The sequence below is a fragment of the Plectropomus leopardus genome, chromosome 14 (assembly GCF_008729295.1).
Source record: "Plectropomus leopardus isolate mb chromosome 14, YSFRI_Pleo_2.0, whole genome shotgun sequence".
Taxonomy (NCBI): Eukaryota; Metazoa; Chordata; class Actinopteri; order Perciformes; family Serranidae; genus Plectropomus; species Plectropomus leopardus.
This window is the reverse complement of record NC_056476.1, coordinates 24,387,574-24,407,820: the sequence shown is the minus strand read 5'-3', so window position 1 is coordinate 24,407,820 and position 20,247 is coordinate 24,387,574. Positions and strand designations below refer to the sequence as shown.

Sequence of the window (20,247 nt, the reverse complement as noted above, 5' to 3'; positions counted from 1 at the left end):
TTAACGTTTGCTAGCTAGCAAAATTTGTTTCTAAAATGACAACATTTCAGCTGCGTTACACCTTAGAGAATAATTATCTTCCTGTTATTCACGTGTTACATTTCCGAGCAATGTTATTCAACTTAAATTAGCTTAGTAACTTATAACTTAGCAAGCCTCAACATTTGGCCCTGGCAGTAACTTACCGTTAGCTTGACAAAAATAGCTAACTAGCATCACAAGTTAACACCAACATTCAAGCAAACGGTCTGAATTTTACATTAATAAATAACTCTGAAAACTACCTCTTGATATCAGCTACTCCACAGTTTTGCACATGCACGACAAACTGTTTAAAACAGTTTTAAACAGGGCTGTTATGGCGTTTATCCATTGCTGTCTATGATCAAATTGAAGTAAATCAACAGCAGCAACACATGGTTCCCCACAGACGAAAAAATGTACGCAAGGTAACGTTAAGGTTATAAACAAGTAGCCGAACATTTTTAAAAAGTATTTACATATTACAATAAATAAATAGATGCAATGACAGACAAATTAGTGTTCTAAAGTTAGAATTATTTATTAAATTACTTGGAATTATGTAATAAAATTATAATAATTTAAAATTTTAATTTAAAAAATGAGGGGCAACATAACTGAAGAATAGTTCATTTGACTTCAGGGGGTTTGATCAAATATATTTCTGTTATGTTCTTAAAACCTGTTGCCTTTGTGTGAGCAGAATAGTTTAGCATTGCGTTAAATTAAACTAAAATTAAAAAGAGGGAAATATAGGGGTTTATCAAATGTGCTGACAGAGAAACATTTTAAAGTAAACTGAAATAAAAAGCATGTGATCTGGAAAAAAAAAAACACACCCATAGGGATAATATTCTGGATATTTTACTGTTTTCTTAAATTACAGGACAAAACAGGATGAAACATAGTGTATGTTGTAACTGACAGAAGCCACTATGTGAAATACTCAACTTTCAGTGTGCAAAGTTAAGACATTGCAGGTTAAAGATTGTAAAATATTTTAATTCTTATAAGGTAAAATAAATGCTACACAAGCCTTCACAGTTTGCATTTACTCCTTCCAAAAAAATTGTAGTTTAATTAAGAGAGCTGAATGCAGAGTTAATACAATCGACTATCTGCCATAATATAAAAATAGCAATATTTAGTTCTTCAAAAATAGAGCGCTGCTGGTCAACAAAGCAGACCAGAGAGGATCTCAATTCACACTTAAAGTAATACTGACACAATGAATGTGACATGCAGTACATGAAGGCTGCATCAAAAACTACAAATACACATTTTGAGCTATCATCAAATCAGAAAATACAATGAAGTTCCTTCTAGGAGGAAAGAGAGACAAAAAACAACAACCCCCAAACTTAAGTAGTGTGATGACTTGTTATCAGCTAATATGTGAACGGTTTCAAAGCTACAAAGAGCAGTTGATGAAGTGTCATCCTCTACTGTAATGTGGTATCAGTGCCAAACACCAGTGTTTCCAGTATAATAAAGGAGGTAGAGAGAAAAGGGAAAAAAAGGGAATTCATCAACAATTATCATCACTGACAAATTGATGACAGCAACATCTCTGACAAAAGATGCAACTGAATGAGCTCAACTGTAAAAAAAAAAAAAAAAAAAAAAAAATCTCTATTATTTACAGCAAAAGCAGGCAAGTAAAAGAAAATAAGTCTTATGACTACCGGCTGATCTAGGAAAAGCAGCCAAGTCACTAAAACATAAAGACTATTATACCTGGTATTATCCTGCATCCTTCAGTTCTGCATCTGTTTTTTCAGCTGGTAGGGCACCAGATAGCAAGGATGTCAGCTGAGTAGTCGGCCACTCAATGTGGCCCAGGAAACATTTGTGTCCAAACTCCTGAGAGAATGTGGCAATATACGGCCTAACCCCCTCTGAAAGTGGTTTGAGTGATCAGATCACAGTGCAGGACACACTGTATTCAGGGTTCCCACATATTTCAACTCTTTTCCATGACTTTTTAAGAACTCATAATAACTGGATGGACTGAGTTTTTTTCCCCACACTTTCACAGCAATTATCAAGCATACTAGATTTAAGCTCCATGCAGCATAATTTCAGCTATCTGGCATGCATAGATGGAGAGACAGAACACGAGGAGAAAATAGAGATTTGATGGTTCAAGAAATGCGTTGACACATATTTTGGCTACGTTGTGTCGACAGCGATAAAAAATAAATTTGTCTACATTACGTTTAAGGCTGTCCACGTAAGATTAAGACATCAGTTTCATCACATAACAAAATTCTGTGTCTTCACAAAACTTTCTATGTTTAATAATTCCATCACTTTTCCAGGTTTGGAAATTGTGATTATGAAATCTATTATTTTTCCATGTTTTCCATAACTGTTGGAACTCTGTGGTGCCAACTTGTGATCAGATCACCCGAGATGCATGTTAATACCAGGTAAAAACAGTTAACGTAGGTCAATAAAGGATAAATACATTCAACATGTGAATAGTGTTGAGGCCGCCCTCAGCTTGTTCTTCTTCCATCTAATACTTTAGTGCTCTCTAGTGACACAACTGGTCTAAGCTCATCATACCAACATATGACACTGGAGTTACTTTTGAATCCCTTTTAGCACCCAAAAATGTGATAATTTCCTGAAAATGGAATAACGCCTGAAATGGTAATAAAACTTGCACTTAACCTGGTCAAAAATGTAATAAAACCCAAAATGTGGTAACTTAAAAAAATAATGTAATCATATGTCCTGACTGATATTATAATACCATTTTTATCAATAATTTAACCATGCTGTTGAGGTAATTTTCTTAAACTGAATCTAATTCTGCTGTTAGTGTTTCAGTAGGCCAACATGACACAAACATTTGGCATTTAATTCTTGTTTTCAAAATGTAAACTCAAGGTTTCAAGTTGGATTTGAGATTTACAATAGACGGCATGTGCTATGTTTTTATTAGATGAAGATGTAATAAATTAAAATCCCTATAAATGAGACTTGAATTATGGATTTTCTGTGTGGTACCAAAAAAGTTGAGAATCACTGCTTTAAAACTTAAACTCTTCTTTTCTGAGTAGTTTTTAACCCCCTGGTGACTGACAGTATTTTCTAATAAGGCAATAATTGCATCTCTGTGTGTTGTGTAATAAAATTCCCAATAATGTAACATGGTATTACTGTAAAAATGTCAGCAAAAATTTTTTTAAAAAAAGTCAATATCGGTCAGGACATTTTATTACATTATTGGTAGGATTATTACAATATTGGGTGTTATGACATATTGAATCAAGTTAAGTGAAAAAAATTAGTAAATATTTGCACATTATAATTTTTTCAGAAAATCATGACATTATTGGGTGCTACAGCTCTGCTAAAATAAACATGAACACTGATTCGTATTGTGTGGGATGAGCGACAGATCGAGTAATTCGACTCTTCTCACTCACAGTGCTGTGTTCTCGTTCTTCTTCTTTGTTACAGTTGCATGTGGTATTTTGCAGCACAATTTTGTTTTTTACTTGCACATCATTGTCATGAATGTGCGACAACCTCAGAGGCTTTGAGCGTGTCCATTACCACAAGATTATTTTTTCATTAATGTAAAAAAATTAAGCATTGTTAATGTTTATTACAATCATTCATTCTGCTGCTCTCTGCTACAAACCTAGGCAAGTCATTGTTGTCATGTTAAAGCCCTCTTATGTTTATCTTTTTATAAAAAACAGTAATGACAGTAATGTCAATTTTTACCCTCGTGGTATCTAAAATTCTATTGAATATTGATATTTTTTTTTATTTTTTATTATTTTATGGTATTGTAGGACATAAATCTTTGTTTGTAGAAAAATATGACAATTCATGATGCTTACATTGCATTAATTCTCCTTTCTCGGGGGTTGGATTCATGGTTAGGAGAGGAGGTCATGGATGACGATGAAAGTCCCTCTTCCCGCCTGTCTTACTGACCAGCTTCACATCTGTGATGATGATGTCATGACTCACCGCCTTACACATGTCATAGATGGTCAGCGCAGCAACGGAAACGGCCGTCAAAGCCTCCATCTCGACTCCTGTCCTGCCCGTAGTGCGGCACGTTGCTGTGATGACCGCAGCGTTCTGCACCTCATCGAGGTCAAAGGTGACAGTGGCGTGGTCTAAAGGGAGCGGGTGGCAGAGCGGGATGAGGGCTGAGGTCTGCTTGGAAGCCATTATGCCGGATAACTGCGCCACGGCCAAGGCGTCACCCTTAGCCAGCTGGTTATCCCGAAGCAGCCGGAAAGCGGTGGGGCCCAGGATGACGGTGGCGCGGGCTGTGGCTGTTCGACGTGTGGGAGCTTTCCCCCCGACGTCAACCATGGCGGCTCGGCCCTGGGCGTCTGTGTGCGTCAGCTGGGCTTCGGTGGTTTCTTCATGGTGAGTGTTGCAGACGTCTGTGCTTGACTGTGTCTGATCACTCACAGATTGTCTGACGAGGACACCGGGGTCTTTCCTGGAACTTTGATTGTGGCAAAGCCTAACACTGTGTTGTTTAAGATTTAATTTGGCATTATTTGGTAGTGTGCAAAACATAGGTTTGCCCGGGGTCCCGAGTAAGTGGCTCTTCAAAGCTTTGGGACCCCTGGCTTGTGCGTACCTGAGACAGTCTTCATTAATGTAGCTCATGACATTTGTGCGTTCTATAAAACTCTCAGCCTTTGTGTGACCAGCGCTGAAAGTTAGACCATTACTGTCCTCAGAGGAGTGAAGGGGTGCTGCACTGTAGCGGCAGTACATCGCATTTGGTTTGTCTTTGTCGAAATGTGACCTAACGTGGGCACCCCTTCTCATTCTAGAGCAGACACCATGGCCTGGCTGTGCTGAAGCAGTGCAGTCTGAAAGGCACAGAAAACCCTCTCTGTTCAGGAGTCTCCTGCTGCCGGAGCGGCACATGTGAGGAGCAGCTGTTGGAGAGAGGAAAGCGTTGTTTGTAAGATGGGGAATGATGGGGAAAGCTCTCTGGCTGTCTTGTGACTTTGCCAGAGATGTAGGCGTTTGGGATGTGGTGCCTGTTGGAAAAAGAGAATATCAGTCATGGACACCGATTCACAAAAACAACAAACATTCATATACAGATGAAGATGAATTATCATTCAAAGCAGGGGTGGGTGATATATAAAAATTTTGTCTTGTATTTAAATAGAATTTTATGAACAATATGGCAGATGACCATAATGTTATATCAAGGTATTCCTTGCACAATATCCCACACTACCTGTGTTTTTTTTGCACTCTCTCCCAATTGTTCAGAGAGAAATTGGAAAAAATGCTTTTTTTTTCAGCGTGAAATTTGTTCCTGAATGACTTGAAACTCAAGGAGCTGGTGTTGTTAAATATTTGTAAATCTAAACTGAAAAACTTGGAAAACTTTTGAAAAACAACACTTTGACATCAGTAATTGTACTGACATTATGTAAATACAAAACAGATGAAGATCTCAGAGCGCTTCTATCATCTAGTTCGGTTTCAGGAGTGCAGACGTGGGACACATTACTACTGTCTGTCAAATATGCCACAAACCAATTGCTGTTCAAGCTAACAATACCACAAATCTGTCACATCCCTGAAAACACCGCCAAGTGCAGAAGACTGCAGTAAAGCCCACCCAGCATGCGAAACACAGACAGTCAAACTCGCTCCCACGTTTTGTGGTGTGTGTGTGTGTATACCAGGCATTATGGTAGGCGTGTATAATAACTGACTTCATTAAAAAGCAACCTTGCACTGTGCACGATAAAAAAATTCTAGTCAGTCTGTCAATAACAAATGATTAAAATACATGGATAAATACATAAAGCAACATGAATATTTTTAAAAATAAAATAATAATTGTGAAAATAAAACAAAAAAATACCTGAAAACTGCAATTCAGAGAAAAATATAATCTCAATTGTGTGAAAAATCTGTCAAACCTAAAAAAGAATACATTCCCAAAGACCAATTTGACTTAAGAATAATAGCAGACCACCTCCGAGTGTCATCAAGAAAATATCAGGGTTTTTTGATGTGAAATTTCAAAATTAAAGCCCCCTAAAATGTCATATACTACTGTGTTCCCTCTAAACTGAAATTAGATCACTATAATGACCACACTGATATAGCCGTGCCCACGAAAGGGTTAAATATATTAGTTTTAGGGAAAATATGTATTTTGTGGCATATCCTAAAAATATTGACTTTTTAATACTCAGCTCTTATCTACAGTTCAAATTTAAGTTTGTAATTGCCATTAGTTTAAATGTAAATTAACCTTGAAGTTGCATAATTAACTGTGAATTAGTGAAAGCAGAAAAGATATGATAACCATGATAATCATAACTATACTAATAAATGAAGACTAAGCAGTGTACAAGCTGAGTGCGAGAGATTTGTACGTACAGCCATGTCACCCACCAATGAGGATCATAGGCCTGTTCTTCATCTGGGAGATACTAAACATGCCTGAGGGCGCCACAAAAAAAGACAGATTTACACTCCAGTTAAACAAATAATCCTCAGTAATTTGTGAGTATACCAAACAAATCATGTGACAAAAGTTTACCTGCATGTTGTTTCTTCTTCCTGCCCACAGCAGCTCCAATGATTTGCAGTAGCTCTTCATCCGATGCCCCGGAGCGCAAGACGTCCCTCAGAGACACCTCGGAGTTCCCAAACAAACATACCTGAGAGGAGACAGACAACAAAGAGTGAAGGGTGGACATTGAAAATAGAATCATTGATGGTTCTGGATGGATGTAATTATTTATAGCTGATATACACGCGCACACACACACACACGCACAAACACACACTGTATGCTTCATTAACACTGAAGCAGACGCGTTAAAAGCTCCTTGAAGCCCAACAAAAAAAACTGTAGCTTTACCTTGAGGCTGCCATCTGCAGTGATTCGTAAGCGGTTGCAGGAGCCACAGAAATGGTCAGACATGGAGGTGATGAAGCCCACCTGCCCTTTAAAGCCCGGCACTTTAAATGTCTGTTAAAAGACAGAGAAGAGCATCAAACAATTAACCCTATCAAAGATTTCGTTGAAAATGGCCTCAAGTAAATCAATGATTAAGGGCTTCAAATTGGCTCTTACACCAGACACTTCATATGTTTCCCTCAGATCTGGACATGAATGAGATTCTTTAAAAGATTGTAAATGTTGATTTTAGTTTTCTGATGGCCGACCAATTAATCAACAGTATTTCTTAGTGCAATTCCATTGCTCCTTCACCTCAACAGAAATGAAGAGTGCTAGCATCATTCTTTTTTTTTTTCAGGAAAATTGGGATGCTTAACAAATGAACTTCCCCCGTGTTCCAGCTTTTGACAGGAGCACATTAATAACGGAGAAATAAAGTGCAGTTGGAGAGACTGACCTTGGCAGTTTCTGTGTGTCCAGTTTGAAGCATTTCCAGTTTGGGCCACTTCTGCCTGATGCGGTCCAGCATCTCCTGATAACTTACCATCTTCTTAAAGTTCCACTTGTTGCCTGCAGTGTGTGGATCGGTGTAGGATGTAGAATATCATATGTAGCATATCATTTTCATAAAACCAAGTGGAGCTCAGGGACCAAAAGCATATCATACCATTTTAAAACACTGCAATTTTTTTTAGTAATAGATTCTTAAGAGTTACCACCAATGTATATTTTTTATTAATTTGGGTGATTTCAGCAATATGCTCTGTTGGCAGAATTACTTTGTATCTTTCCATATAGTTTTCAAATTTAAATGTCTTTGAACATCTAAATGAGGTGTAACTAATATTTTAAAGAATGGCCCAGTGATGCAATCTAACTCTTGGGTTAACTTTCTGTGTGAAAAGACATTGTGTGAAGGGAGCACTCACCATCGAAGGGCATGTATTCGATGAAGCGCACCTCCAGAGGCTTCTTCTCTGTCAGCGCCACGAAATCAAGCAGCTCATCCTCGTTGAGGCCTCGCATGACCACACAGTTAACCTGCAGAGGGCAGCGCACAACAAAAGGCCGCTGACTACTAGTGTACATTCATCTCCTCAGTTGTGTCTCAACTGTAATGACGCCAAGTTCCAGGCAAAAACCATGCAGCATTTGGACAATTCAGTAACCGCACACAGGCATTTGCACAAAAAAATCACTGGATACGCATACATCAATTATCAGTTGCATAACACAGCCTATAGATGTTACAAGACCTGGAATATACCTGACAAATATATCCATTACTGGTCAATAACTTTCAGGACACATAAATTTAATGTTTTTTGGGTTTTTTTTTTTTTAAGAGGACTAAGATTTGTCACTTCTCCAGAGAGCTGTTGTCTTGGCATCTATTGGACATGATAAAGAATTTGGACATTTAAAACAGCAACAGTAATCTTGCACGTGTTTTCCTCTGTGAGCTATCCCTTCATCAGAATCACACTCTTTTTATATCATTAGGTCTGAGGATGGGAGCCCATTCAGATAGTTAGTTTAACATAAAAATATTTTTAAAAATTAAATAGAAATTGAGTAAAACACAGTAACCGTTCCTGAGTAAATGTTAAAAGGATAAACAAATTACCTTGACTGGATTGTAGCCCATTTCGACGGCCTTATCAATGCCCTCCATGACCTTGTGAAACCCTGGAAAAAACAGAGATATTGATGATGGTGTTTAACCTTGGACAACATTTGCATTTAACACATGTATGATACCTTGGTATTGTTGATTTCTGTGCTACCTATAATCTAAGGTAGAGATGGTGCATGATTGACAGGAATTTTTTTACATAAACTTGTATTTTGCCATACTACAAACACATGAAAATCTTACGATCAGAGCCGAGTGATGCACGTGTTTGAAATGTGGGATGCTTCGGCTTAACAGGTCTTTACAACATAAGTCCAGCTTTCTCTATTCACTGCCTTTTGACATCCGACTAAGCCCATGATTTCCCAAAAGCCATTGACGTATAAACATGTACCGCTAATCCTTCCGCAGCAGCCAGAGCTTTTTAACTGCCAAGGTCAAAATCATCGTTTGTTTTCATTCTGCACAAAATCCACAAATCCAGGCAGATTTACACTGGCTGTAAGCTTCTCTGTAAAAGGTGAGGCTTATGTTTATTCATCTAGAATCCACATGAATGCAATTAAATACGACATGTTGTACTTAAAATACTAAATAAGCTTACTGAAGCCTAAGAGGCAAAATTACCATCAGGCACACACACACACCTAATGTTTGTTAAAGCTTTTACTGACAAACAAATCAAGTGTTTTGGAAGAGGACTGGCTCAGTCAACGCTTTTCGCCATGTGCCAGTACTGCCATCGTTTCTTTTTCTCTCCCTTATTCCCTGATCTCAGTCGGTCCATCTGTTTCTACCGTCCATACACCAACCACCCAGAGCTCTGCCCTGCTGTCACCTCCACTCCTCGTGTGTTTAGAGTTTTCAGGCTCCCTCAGTAAACTCACTGAATTGGTCCACAAAAACAAACCAGAAAACTTCATTTAACAGCCCATGCTATTATTTGCTTAAATCACTGAACTCAACCGGCTTCTGTTTGGGACAGGCGTCTATAAGGAATGGTCTTTTTAATTCCTTTCACCCAAAACTTGCTCAGCAAAAATGGAGAAACAATCTTTTTTTTTTTTAGCCTTTAAGAGCTGGGAAATTGGCTTTATTTTATTCAAAAACACGGGAAGAAGGTCATGTGCAACAAAAGAAGATATGACCCAGAGATTAGCAAGAAATGTGTGAAAAGTATAAGAAAATTACCTGAAAAGTTACCAAATAAAATTAAAAAAACAAAAAACAAAAACCCTGATAAAGTAGTTTCCTGAAAAAAATACTGCTTAAAAGTTATAATAATTCGGTAAAATAATTTTAAATATATAGTTCTTATACTTATGAATATAGTTCACTTGACAATCTTCCCTAGCTTTTTAAAAACAGCCTTCTAGATCTACTAGTCTTTTTTTGTGTCCCTTTTGTTTATTATGCAGATAAAACTTTTATAAAAATATAATGAACGAGTGATTTGTACAGAATCTTCTATAAAAATCAACTGCATGGAAACCAGACCGGGCCTCTTATTGAGACAAGCCTTTATTTGTCAACATGTGTCACCACACCAGGCTTGTGAAAGGGACTGTGTGTTTTTAGTTGGGAGTAGGCTTTCATTTGAAGTTTTACGGTGTAGAAGCATTGTGTTGTATTGATTTAGGCTATCAACAACTTTTGTACAGAAAAAAAGAACTGCAACAGTAGAACCACACTAACCCTGTTAAACTACTTTTTTAAAGCCTTTTTTAGTCTCAAACACTGAAGACATGACTCCAAATACAATATACAACTTTGCATCCATCTGCTGCATTTCAGCATACTTAAGCTACAGTATCGAAGACTTATTATCTACAGTTTGCTTGTAGCAGGACATCAAAAGCTGTTTTCCTCTGACACTTGTGTCCTAATCTCCATAAAGTGACCCCTCCTATTACAGTGTAAGCTTCAAATCACTTAACCCCCCTTTAAGTCTTGCAATATGACGTTACACATTATGGATAGAAATATTCTTCTGTACCTTTCCGCCTGACAATGAACTCAAATTTGGCAGGGACCAGTGAATCCAGGCTGATGTTAATCAGGTCAAGGCCTGCGTCTTTCAGCTTAGGCAGAAGCCTGGCCAAGTTCATGCCGTTAGTTGTCACTGCAATGGTTTTCAAGCCCTCCAGTTTCCTTAGTTCTGCTGCAGAGGGAGAGAGAACATGGCAACAAGGAAGACAAAGAAAGGAGGGAGAGAGCGAGACACAAAGAGAAAACTGTGGTGTTAAATATTTACATCCAGTATCTGCCAGGTGTCACTGTGGCAAAGCTAACTGAGGAAACTTAAAACTAAATGTGCAAAGAAAGTGTCAGCATGAGGTGAACTTTAACTTTTTTTAAATCATTTTTATTCAAATTTTCACTCGACCTTATAAAAAAAAAAAATGATGGAAACTCCGTATATGATGTTGAACATTTCGGTTTTGATTAAATATTTGCTAAAGGCATTTAAACAAAGTTTTGCATTGAAGTTTGCCACATTTCAAATTCTAAGTTTTGACAGAAAGGTTTTCATTTTTATTGGAAATGTAAATCATACCCAAATATTGGTTATTGGTCTCATTAATGACTAATAATTAGTATCAGTATCAGCCCTGAAAAACCAATATCAGTCGACAGACGGCTTAAAAAAAAAACCACAAAAACAATTGCAGAACCACAGAACCCAATTTTTTCTTCTTGTCAAAGCCTGCACCTACATTACCCACAATGCCACTCAAATGAGGACGGTTTGGTTGTATATTTGGGTGCAATACGCTGGTAGCAGTTATTGTAGCTTGGACTGCTAGCCTCAAGCAGAGATGAGGAGCAGACTACAGAGCTGTGATAACCTCACTTCTTTTTAACGAGCACACCAAAATCCTCTTTCATCGTCTCATCCCTAAAAATAATTTCATTACATTTTACAATACCTACTGTGTTAGTTTTCATATATTGTTGGAAAAACAACAAAAGTGTGGTTACTTTTTCACTTAATGCAAGTTATTCACTCCATAAACTTTAAATAGGGTCATATGAGGTCACAGTGGAGGCTGGTCACATGACTCAGCGATAATTGCTGATCTTTATGGGGCTGTTGGCAGGCTATGGTCCTCTTTCTACAAAGACATATTACCCAGCGGTCACACTACATTACTTTGTTCATTCTTGCCATGCTGCATTGTTGCTCACACAAGCACTACTGTCTGAGCGTGATCCTCAGTGGCCGAGGCTACAACAGCTAATCCACAAATCAAGCTGTGAAATCAAATGTAATAATGTGTCCTTAGACTAAGCACATGGCTGTTGTGTGACAAATCATTTTCCCTTTCACAAGTAGGCCTTTAAACTCCAGGCATGCATGAAAAACCCGTCCTGCCCCTCTCCTCTCAGTCCTCATGTCATTTACAAAAGCTCCGGGCTAGTCAACAGAGTTAGAACATGAATCACTGATAGTCTTGCAAACCAAACACTGAATAATTTCTCTGTAAAAACTGTTACTACATCACCGAGTCAAACCGCAAAATAGTGTTTGACACAAATGGGTTAAAACAACTTAAAGCAGCTTTCTATGTCCTGGCTGCTTCAAAAAGAAAAGAAATCACAATATTAAGGAGAATTAGGAGAGTTTTTTTTTTACAAGTTTCTTACCAATGATATCAAGTACATCAGGTCTGATGAGGGGCTCTCCTCCAGTGAGGCGGATTTTGTCCACCCCCTCTTGGACAAAGAGGCGAGCCAGGGTCAGTACCTCCGAGGTGGACAGCAGCTGGCCCCGCGGTGTGAGCTTCACCCCCTCCTCTGGCATGCAGTACTGACCTGAAAACAGTGCAAAGGTGCAAAGATGCAATTTGCAACTCAACATGCATTTACTCTTTGTTGTCACAAGTTCACATGTAATCCGATAAGTGCCTAATTATATAAATAATAACCTTCAAGGTGAAAGTGCTACAGAGGTGGATCAACTGTAGTCAAAATTTACCTGAATATTTTTGTACTAATGAAACTGGTACGACATTTCTAAATGTTTAACTCAACTGTGCAGTGCGTCATTACATTGAAGCTAGACTTGTATTTGTTTTTTTTGTGTGTATAAGCTGAGGATTCGAGCCCAATGACCATTTCTGTGCCGCCCCATACTTTGCACAGCATTCAATATTTTTATTAAGACAAGCACTGACTTGGATGAACTAAACTTTGGTATGTGCAATTTTGCACATAAAATATCACGACAGTTAAATACATCACAAATTTGTCTACATAACAAGACTGAGCAAATATGAACCAAAAATGCATTTAAGAAACAGAAGAAGGAAAATATATTCTATTTAAAACAGCCATGTTCAAAACATCCCTTCACATATTCCTCTGCTATTCTAACAAGGTGTCATAATGTTGGGAATAACTGTTGTACAGACAGACAGACAGACAGACAGACTCTGTTTTGTCATTTTTGGAACAATAAGTCCCGCTCTATCATGTGGATAAACATCCCATGCTTCCTGTGTTGTGTGTTGTTGAACATAGTGGGTTGTGTTTACTACGAAAAGTCTGAGGGAAACCAAAGCAACATCTTGTAATTTTGCTTAATGTTATCTGGCTTCATTTCATTACCCACACAGGAGGTTACTGTTTTGGGGGTTGCAAATGGGTCTTTTAATTTTTTTTTTCAATAAAAATATTAGTTTACCCGAATTTGGTCCTAATGATGTGAGTTGATAATGAACCATCAAAAGATAATCAAAGTACAGTTATTTCAAAAAGAAACACTCAAACACTGATTGATTTATACTTATTTGTAGGCTATTACATTTAATAGATAGCTTTATAGTATATCACTAGATTCTATCGAGGTCATAATTATTAATATTATTATTACTAACCGTGATCAACAACAAAGTGAGAGATCAAATGGAAATTATTGCCTGTTGCCTTGACATGACCACTTATTATTTTGCAGACAATGCAAAGGCAGAGTACTTTAACTTCCAAATAAAGGCCGAAGGTCAAGTTGAACTCAAGACTTTTATAGATATCAATAACTTAATTTAATAAAAACAGACAATGAAGAATTGCCACATTGTCTACAACTTATTTAGCTGAACACCGACACTACTTAAAAGGCATTTCTCTCAGTTCTGCAATGTGGTGAGTTGAGGTCTTTTGCCTTTGTAGGGCAACATAGTGGCAGCAGTAGGATCATTATTATTGAATGTGGTTTCTTCAAATAGCTGGATACGTGTCAGAGAAAATAAACCACAGCAGCTAAGGATATCCGAAATGTGGCATGGTGGGAACATGTACTCACAGCGCAGGTTGCATTTCTCGGTCAGGGAGATGCGCAGGTAGCTGTGCCTCCGGCCAAAGTTGTCGGTCAAGAACGCTGAAAAGGGCAGCACGCTGTCATCTCTGAGCCTCTCCTGGGGATACAAACAACAGCTGATCTGTGTCCATAAAGGGACAGTATTTTTGAATTAGGGTTGCATCGGGTATTTATCCATTGTCAGTGTATTAAATACAGTAAATGTCATTCGGCAAGGCACCGGTTTGAGGAAGCAGGCTTGAGTACAGACACAGAAGTTAGGCGCTGTGGACAGCGGCAGCAACAAAATGTATTTTAGTCGCCTTGCCTAAAATAAAACTTTATTAAGAGTTTTTTCAGTGCTTTACCTTTCCGTCAGACAGCATGTTATGATGGAGAAGCTATTAGCGGCTTCTGTTCCCCATCTCATCCAAGACACCAGACTCCACTGACAAAAAACTTTCAACTCGCTGAACTTTGGCGAATCTGAGCTAACGCTTTTAAAAGAAAATCTCATAATAACACAAACAAACTCACTGATCAAGGCAGCCATGGACCAGCAGCAGACCAGAAGTTTGGCTCTACACAACATAACTGCATCATTTTCTCAGTGGAAACAACTGTCTGACAGTAAGGTAAAGTAGTTAAAAATATTTATATAGCATTCACTTAAACTGGCATTGATTTTTTTTTGGTGAAACTTTAAAAATGGCTAAAACATTTTTTGTTGCTGGCCCACATCCACAGCAGTACACTGCATTGCCCTGTTACAGGACTCTAGCCTGCTTCTCTAAACTCGGGACGTGCTGACTGACATGTATGATACTGTCTAAGGATAAGTATCCAATAAAACTAAACTTCAAAAAATCCAAACTTTCCCTTTAAATATTAGCCACACTGAGGTAGTTTCCTTTCAAGACCTTTGACTGTCAACAGTGGACTACTTTTCGGGTCAGAATTTAGAAGCATACAGGCACTTTAATAAGCACTAAACACTTTAAAGCCAATCACAGGACACAGTCAGATAGTTAATGTTTATGAATTCACTTTTATTTCTGTGTAGAAGACTAGTAACAGTAATCTGAGGGCAACTGTTTAAACACGTTGGTCCTCGCTCTAGATTTCATTCAAAGGCCCCAAAAATCCCCTCAAAAACAACAACTATATTAAGTCATCAGAAATCCTTATGTATATATGCCCTTCAAAAATCTTTAGCAAAAAAAAATACTAGTTCATTCACCCTGTCACTAAAAGAACTTAACACTGCAGTGGCAGTTTGTTTTCTGCCTTAATGTCAGTTAATATAATACATGTTATATATGATATAACATCCTGAGATTAAACTGAGGTAAAAGTAAGATCCGTCATGCAATAAATATCTAACTTAGTTGAACTGGTGTTGAAAACATCCAACAAAGCACCACTGTCGAAGTGGTGGTGCTGGTTTAATATTTAGTCCCTAACAGAGATAGCTAGTTAGGGCTTTATTACCCACTTGGCTAGAGGTTTTAGCAACTTGATAAACTGACATAATCTGTCACCTAACATGCCTTCAGTCATTAACTAACATTAGCATAGCTCTAGTAAATTAACTAGCCTGAGATTAGACATTCACAGGAAGCGAGTAGGCTACACCTTGAACACACTGTTCTCGAGTCAGTATTAAGTTAACCTTACCTGTCTTGACCTGGTTTTCAGGTTAGAGGCGAAGTTAGGGGCAGATGAAGACGGGACTCCAAGTTCAAGTTTATTTTCCTTGTGCGTAGCACCTGAATACGGTCGCTGAATGTTCCCATTTATGCACTGGAGTTTTCTGAAATGTGTCAAACCGGTGCGTCTCACAAACAAGCGGCAGCTCGTGCTAGCGTGAGTAGACATGGTGTTGTTTTCGGACAGCTCCGGGCTTTTCTGTAGCTGTTTTTCGGCGCTCTTGGTCTGAGCTTCTCTGCTCTGCAGTAAAACATGTCAGTTCAGCCGGACACTGGGAGTATCAGGGGCGGGGATACGTCAGCCAATTGCGCGCGTATACGTAAGTGCTGGTGCACTCTGGGTAATGTAGTTTATTTCCTTATTTATTTATCTATTTTTAAATTCAGTATAGTTTGTCAGTTTTTGGGTCGATTTTGTTAAGTTTTTAATCGCTTTTTTTGACTTATTTATTATTATTATTATTATTATTATTATTGGCGTATTTTATCTATTTTTGAGTTTATTTATGTTTTAGATCTAATGGTTGGTGGGAGATTAATGTGAGAGGCAAGATTTAAGAAATTCAGAATAGGTACTAAAATACAAACACAACACTTTTTAAGGGCAACTGACTCAGTAAACATACAGAAATGCCCCCTTGTGCTTACTGTGTTGAGAAATTTGACAAAATTGACAAAGACTAAAACTACAGTAAATACGTTTTCTGTGTATTTGTATTTTATTACAGTATAGCTTTTCTTTTCTTTTTTCTCTGAAAACTATTTTCTTTATTTTCATTTTAGTTAATTGAAATGATTTTCACTTTTAGTTTTTAGTTTAGTTTAAGTTTTCATGTGATAGCCTTGCTCTGGAGTCAGTAAAATGTTAAAGAACACATTTTAAGTCAGTGTGCCCCAATGACGCTGTGCAGTGACCAAGCTCCACAGTTGACCTGAGAGAGCTTGTGTTGTGGCGTACTGTCTCTGGATAATACACAGGGGTAATATGATTTATTTTTAAAGAGTTATCCAAGAAACAGTTGGAAAAGAAAAGGCATAATTGTTTCTATCTCTTTTATAAGGTCTCTTTTTCCATAATCAACCGTTGTGGCAAAATATCACATGCCCCAGTGTTGCACTTTGCATTGTAACCCTCACAAAAAAGGGTTTTATTTACAGACCTGCAGCAATAGCCTGCTGGAAAAGTGATACAGCACAAATACTCAAGAGGAACAAAGCTGAATACACGACACAGACACATTTTTATTAAGAAGGTTATATGAGCAAGGACTTTTTTGATATATGCCTGAGAGAGTTATATGTGTCATTGGCTCTTCGTGTGTGTATGGTTGATAACAGACAAGTCACCATATTCAGCATGCACGTATGATTAAAAGATAAAGGCACTGTTAGCTCTACGGCCAAAGAGTGCATAGCCTACGTTGTAGAATTGTTCTTTTAGGTGTGTCATTGCTGATAAGGGAAATCATTCATCTGCTGGCAGCAATGGTTTCTAACTCGCACATAGAACTTTAAATATAAAATGTGCTTTCTGTAAAGAGCCCAGTTTGGACCTTGTACTAACACGTGATTTTGATGCCACATGACCAAATGTTTGCACTTTAGGTCACATAATAACCAAGTTAACATAACTTAACTATTAACCTATCTGAGCCAGCTTCTTTTAACTAATAAAGGCCTGAAGCTGTGAAAAATTTCCGATAGGTGGCTATAGTGCTGAGACTTTTTTTGTCAAAGTACAATGTCTAAGCTCATTGCTTGATGTGATGGTAGGTTTTAAAATGAGGCTACTATATGAACACTGTGTGCATATATGAACACTGTATATATATATACTCAAACATACAACAAAAATATATTTAAACATGTTATTCGGACCATTTACCAGGAAAACAACTGATACAGGGAGGTGACAAAAACAAGAAAATCACATTTTCACTGTACACTCAATTAAGTTATTTCATTTTACAGTAATCCAATCAGCAATTTATCAGCAATCCAAAAAAGTCCAAGCAACAGATGTAATCAGACCGCTGTCCTACAAAACAATCCACCAAAATAAATAAAATATCAGATCAGACTCTGAATTGCCGGTAGGCTACTGAATAGTAAGGGATAGGGACCAAAAAACAAACATGATTCTAGTTATGGGCAGATAATGAGACAACTGGCCTCTTGGTACAGAGGCCCCACCACCTCTCCAACATAAGATCCATTTTGTGTCTCTTTTAGCTTATTTTGTGTCTTCTTGAGGTAATATTGTATCTCTGATGTAATTTTTTAGCTGTTTTGTATTGTTTTGTAGTCACTTGTGCCTCTTTGTGGTTGTTTCGTGTCTTTTTTTTAGGCATGCAGAATAGGGTCAAGGCCGGAGTTGAACCCACGGCCACTGCAGCAAGGATACAACTTCTGTAAATGGGGCCCTGCTACATCCACTGAGTCACCAGGCGCCCCGTTTTGTGTTTTTGTACTTGTTAGGTGTCTCTTCCAAGCTTTTTTGTGTCTTATTGAGGTAATAAGTCTCTGACATACTTTTCTGTCTTTTTTGGTTGTGTAATGTCGCTTTGTAGTCATTTTGCATCTCCTTGTGGTTGTCTTGTCTCTCTCTGTATTAGTTTTGTGTTTCTCTGTGGTCATTCTGTGTGGTTGTTTTGTCCCCTTTTGCAGTTATTTCGTGTCTCCTTGCAGTTCCTTTGCATATCTTTGTAGACATTTAGACGAAAATGCCACAGTACAGCATGAATGCATGACTAAATTACTGTGCAAAATATAGTTGAAAAAGGTCTGATGGCTATATGTTTAGGAAGGTTAGTAGGTCTACCTGTGTTTCTATATTATGCCATGACCACCACCACTCTGCACTGGAGAGACAACGCAATATGCATTATATTCAGTAGATGGCAGTACTATCTTGATTTTCTTTTTTGTTGTGTACTCAGAATCTCAACATTTAGAGGAGAAACCCATAGACTGTTTTATGGTTTTGTTATTGGGGTCATCTTATGGAAGAACCTTCATCATTATCAACTATGATGCTGGAAAAGTAGCTGTGTAAAAACATTACGTAAAGGAGGGTGTTGAGGTGACTGAAACGGACAGTCAGGACTATATAAAGAATAATCGGTGCCAGCCCGCCCTCAGTCCAGGATATATGCTCCTCCAGAATCAGAGAACATCACTGCAGATTCTTCACACCCTGGACACAACCTGTTCAAACTTCTCCCCTCAAGTAAGTTTTACAGAACGCTGTACGCCATAACAAGACACAAAAATGTTTCTTCCCACAGTATGTCAATGCCTGTCCATCACTCCATAACACCAATTAAATATTTCATAGTTTAAGTAACATGTTAATATCATCACTATCAACATCAATAAGCATTTATTATACACATTAGTGTAAACTGTTATCTCCACCTACCTCAAGTATAAAGCATTACATCCTTTCCTAATCCAGCACCCTTTTCATACTATATGCATAATGTGTGTATAGATAGATAGATAGATAGATAGATAGATATTTAGAATTTTTAGTCTATATTTATATCTGTAATAGTCAAATGTTTATAGTATTTAAATTGTTTATTCTTTTTTTTTTTTTTTAGATTTGCTGTCCTTCAGCCATCTGCAAACTCACTTCTGATAAACTGGTAATACATCCAATCAGCTTCACAACTGCAGACCACATGCAGCCACACCAACTCAGACCTCCATGTCCAGTGTCTTCACCTGCAAGATTGTCTAAGAGAAGACACCCTGGGACAAGTTTTCTGCATGCTCATCATTGTCACCAGGCTCTTCACCTGACAGTACTTCATTATTGTAAACAACGCAAGGCTGGTTGGATGTACTGCCAAATTCAAGGAAACGACACTGGAGCCATCTTATGGTGGTAAAACAAATATTTAGTTCACTGGCAACAGCTCTGTTGGTCATAACTGCAGTCTGCGTGCGAGTGGCACGCTCCCTCAACATTGTGTTGAGTGATCAAACTGCACATTTTAGAGCGGCCTTTTACTGTGACCATCCCAAGGCACACCTGTGTAGTGATTATGCTGTTTAATCAGTTTGTTGATATGCTGCACCTGTCAGGTGGATGGATTATCTTGGAAAAGGAGAAGTGCCCACCAACATGGATTTTAACAAATCTGTGACCAGAATTTGAGAACAAAAAAATATTGACTCTTAGATCCTTAACTTCAGTCTGTTGACTGTGTTTCAGCATATAAAAAACAGATTTAAATTCCTTGCATGAGCAGGCCTACACACATATTTGTCCATTGAAGCTGATTCTGATTTTGAATGTTCTGTCTGTAAAATGCCTGTGTGACGAAGCATTTTGGCAAATAAAATATAATATAATATAAATAAAAAGCAATTCCATGCTTCTGAATAATCCAGTCCATATTTGTGAAAAGTAACAACTCCCTCCCACAGCTATAAATAGCAGAACCAACTGTTGGATCTGCTGAGTGTCTCTGTTTCCTGATGAGGGGTATAGTATTATAATCAATGCATCTAACTAAGACTAAAAATCTGTTGGTTTTATAGTATATATTTTTACAGTAGTCAAGCTGAGAAATAATTGTCTCCTTTCTCCAATATGCAAATAATGACAGTGCTTTTTATCTGAATCATGCTGTAC

General features: G+C 37.8%; 1 protein-coding gene across 2 annotated transcripts; it reads right to left on the bottom strand.

The window, feature by feature from the left end:
• Positions 1–3,507: 3,507 nt before the first annotated feature.
• mocs1 (molybdenum cofactor synthesis 1) lies at positions 3,508–15,856 on the bottom strand. 2 transcript variants are annotated; one of them, XM_042501317.1, is made up of 11 exons: positions 15,571–15,856; positions 13,900–14,011; positions 12,243–12,410; positions 10,591–10,755; positions 8,586–8,647; positions 7,888–7,999; positions 7,416–7,528; positions 6,917–7,027; positions 6,593–6,713; positions 6,445–6,492; positions 3,508–5,060 (listed from the first exon to the last, which is right to left on the bottom strand). In XM_042501317.1, the coding sequence occupies exons 1-11, from the start codon at positions 15,769–15,771 to the stop codon at positions 3,937–3,939; spliced, it is 2,337 nt and encodes a 778-aa protein (XP_042357251.1). In that variant the 5' UTR covers positions 15,772–15,856; the 3' UTR covers positions 3,508–3,936. The 2 variants fall into 2 exon arrangements, with proteins under 2 accessions (XP_042357251.1, XP_042357252.1); XM_042501318.1 differs by lacking the exon at positions 6,445–6,492.
• Positions 15,857–20,247: the final 4,391 nt, after the last annotated feature.

Excerpts from the sequence above, each read along its gene's own strand:
- mocs1 (XM_042501317.1), bottom strand. The coding sequence starts at position 15,771 with ATGTCTACTCACGCTAGCACGAGCTGCCGCTTGTTTGTGAGACGCACC. Across the intron at positions 12,411-13,899 it reads CGAGAAATGCAACCTGCGCT|GTCAGTACTGCATGCCAGAG; the intron begins GTGAGTACATGT and ends CACTGTTTTCAG. Across the intron at positions 7,529-7,887 it reads CGAATACATGCCCTTCGATG|GCAACAAGTGGAACTTTAAG; the intron begins GTGAGTGCTCCC and ends CACACACTGCAG.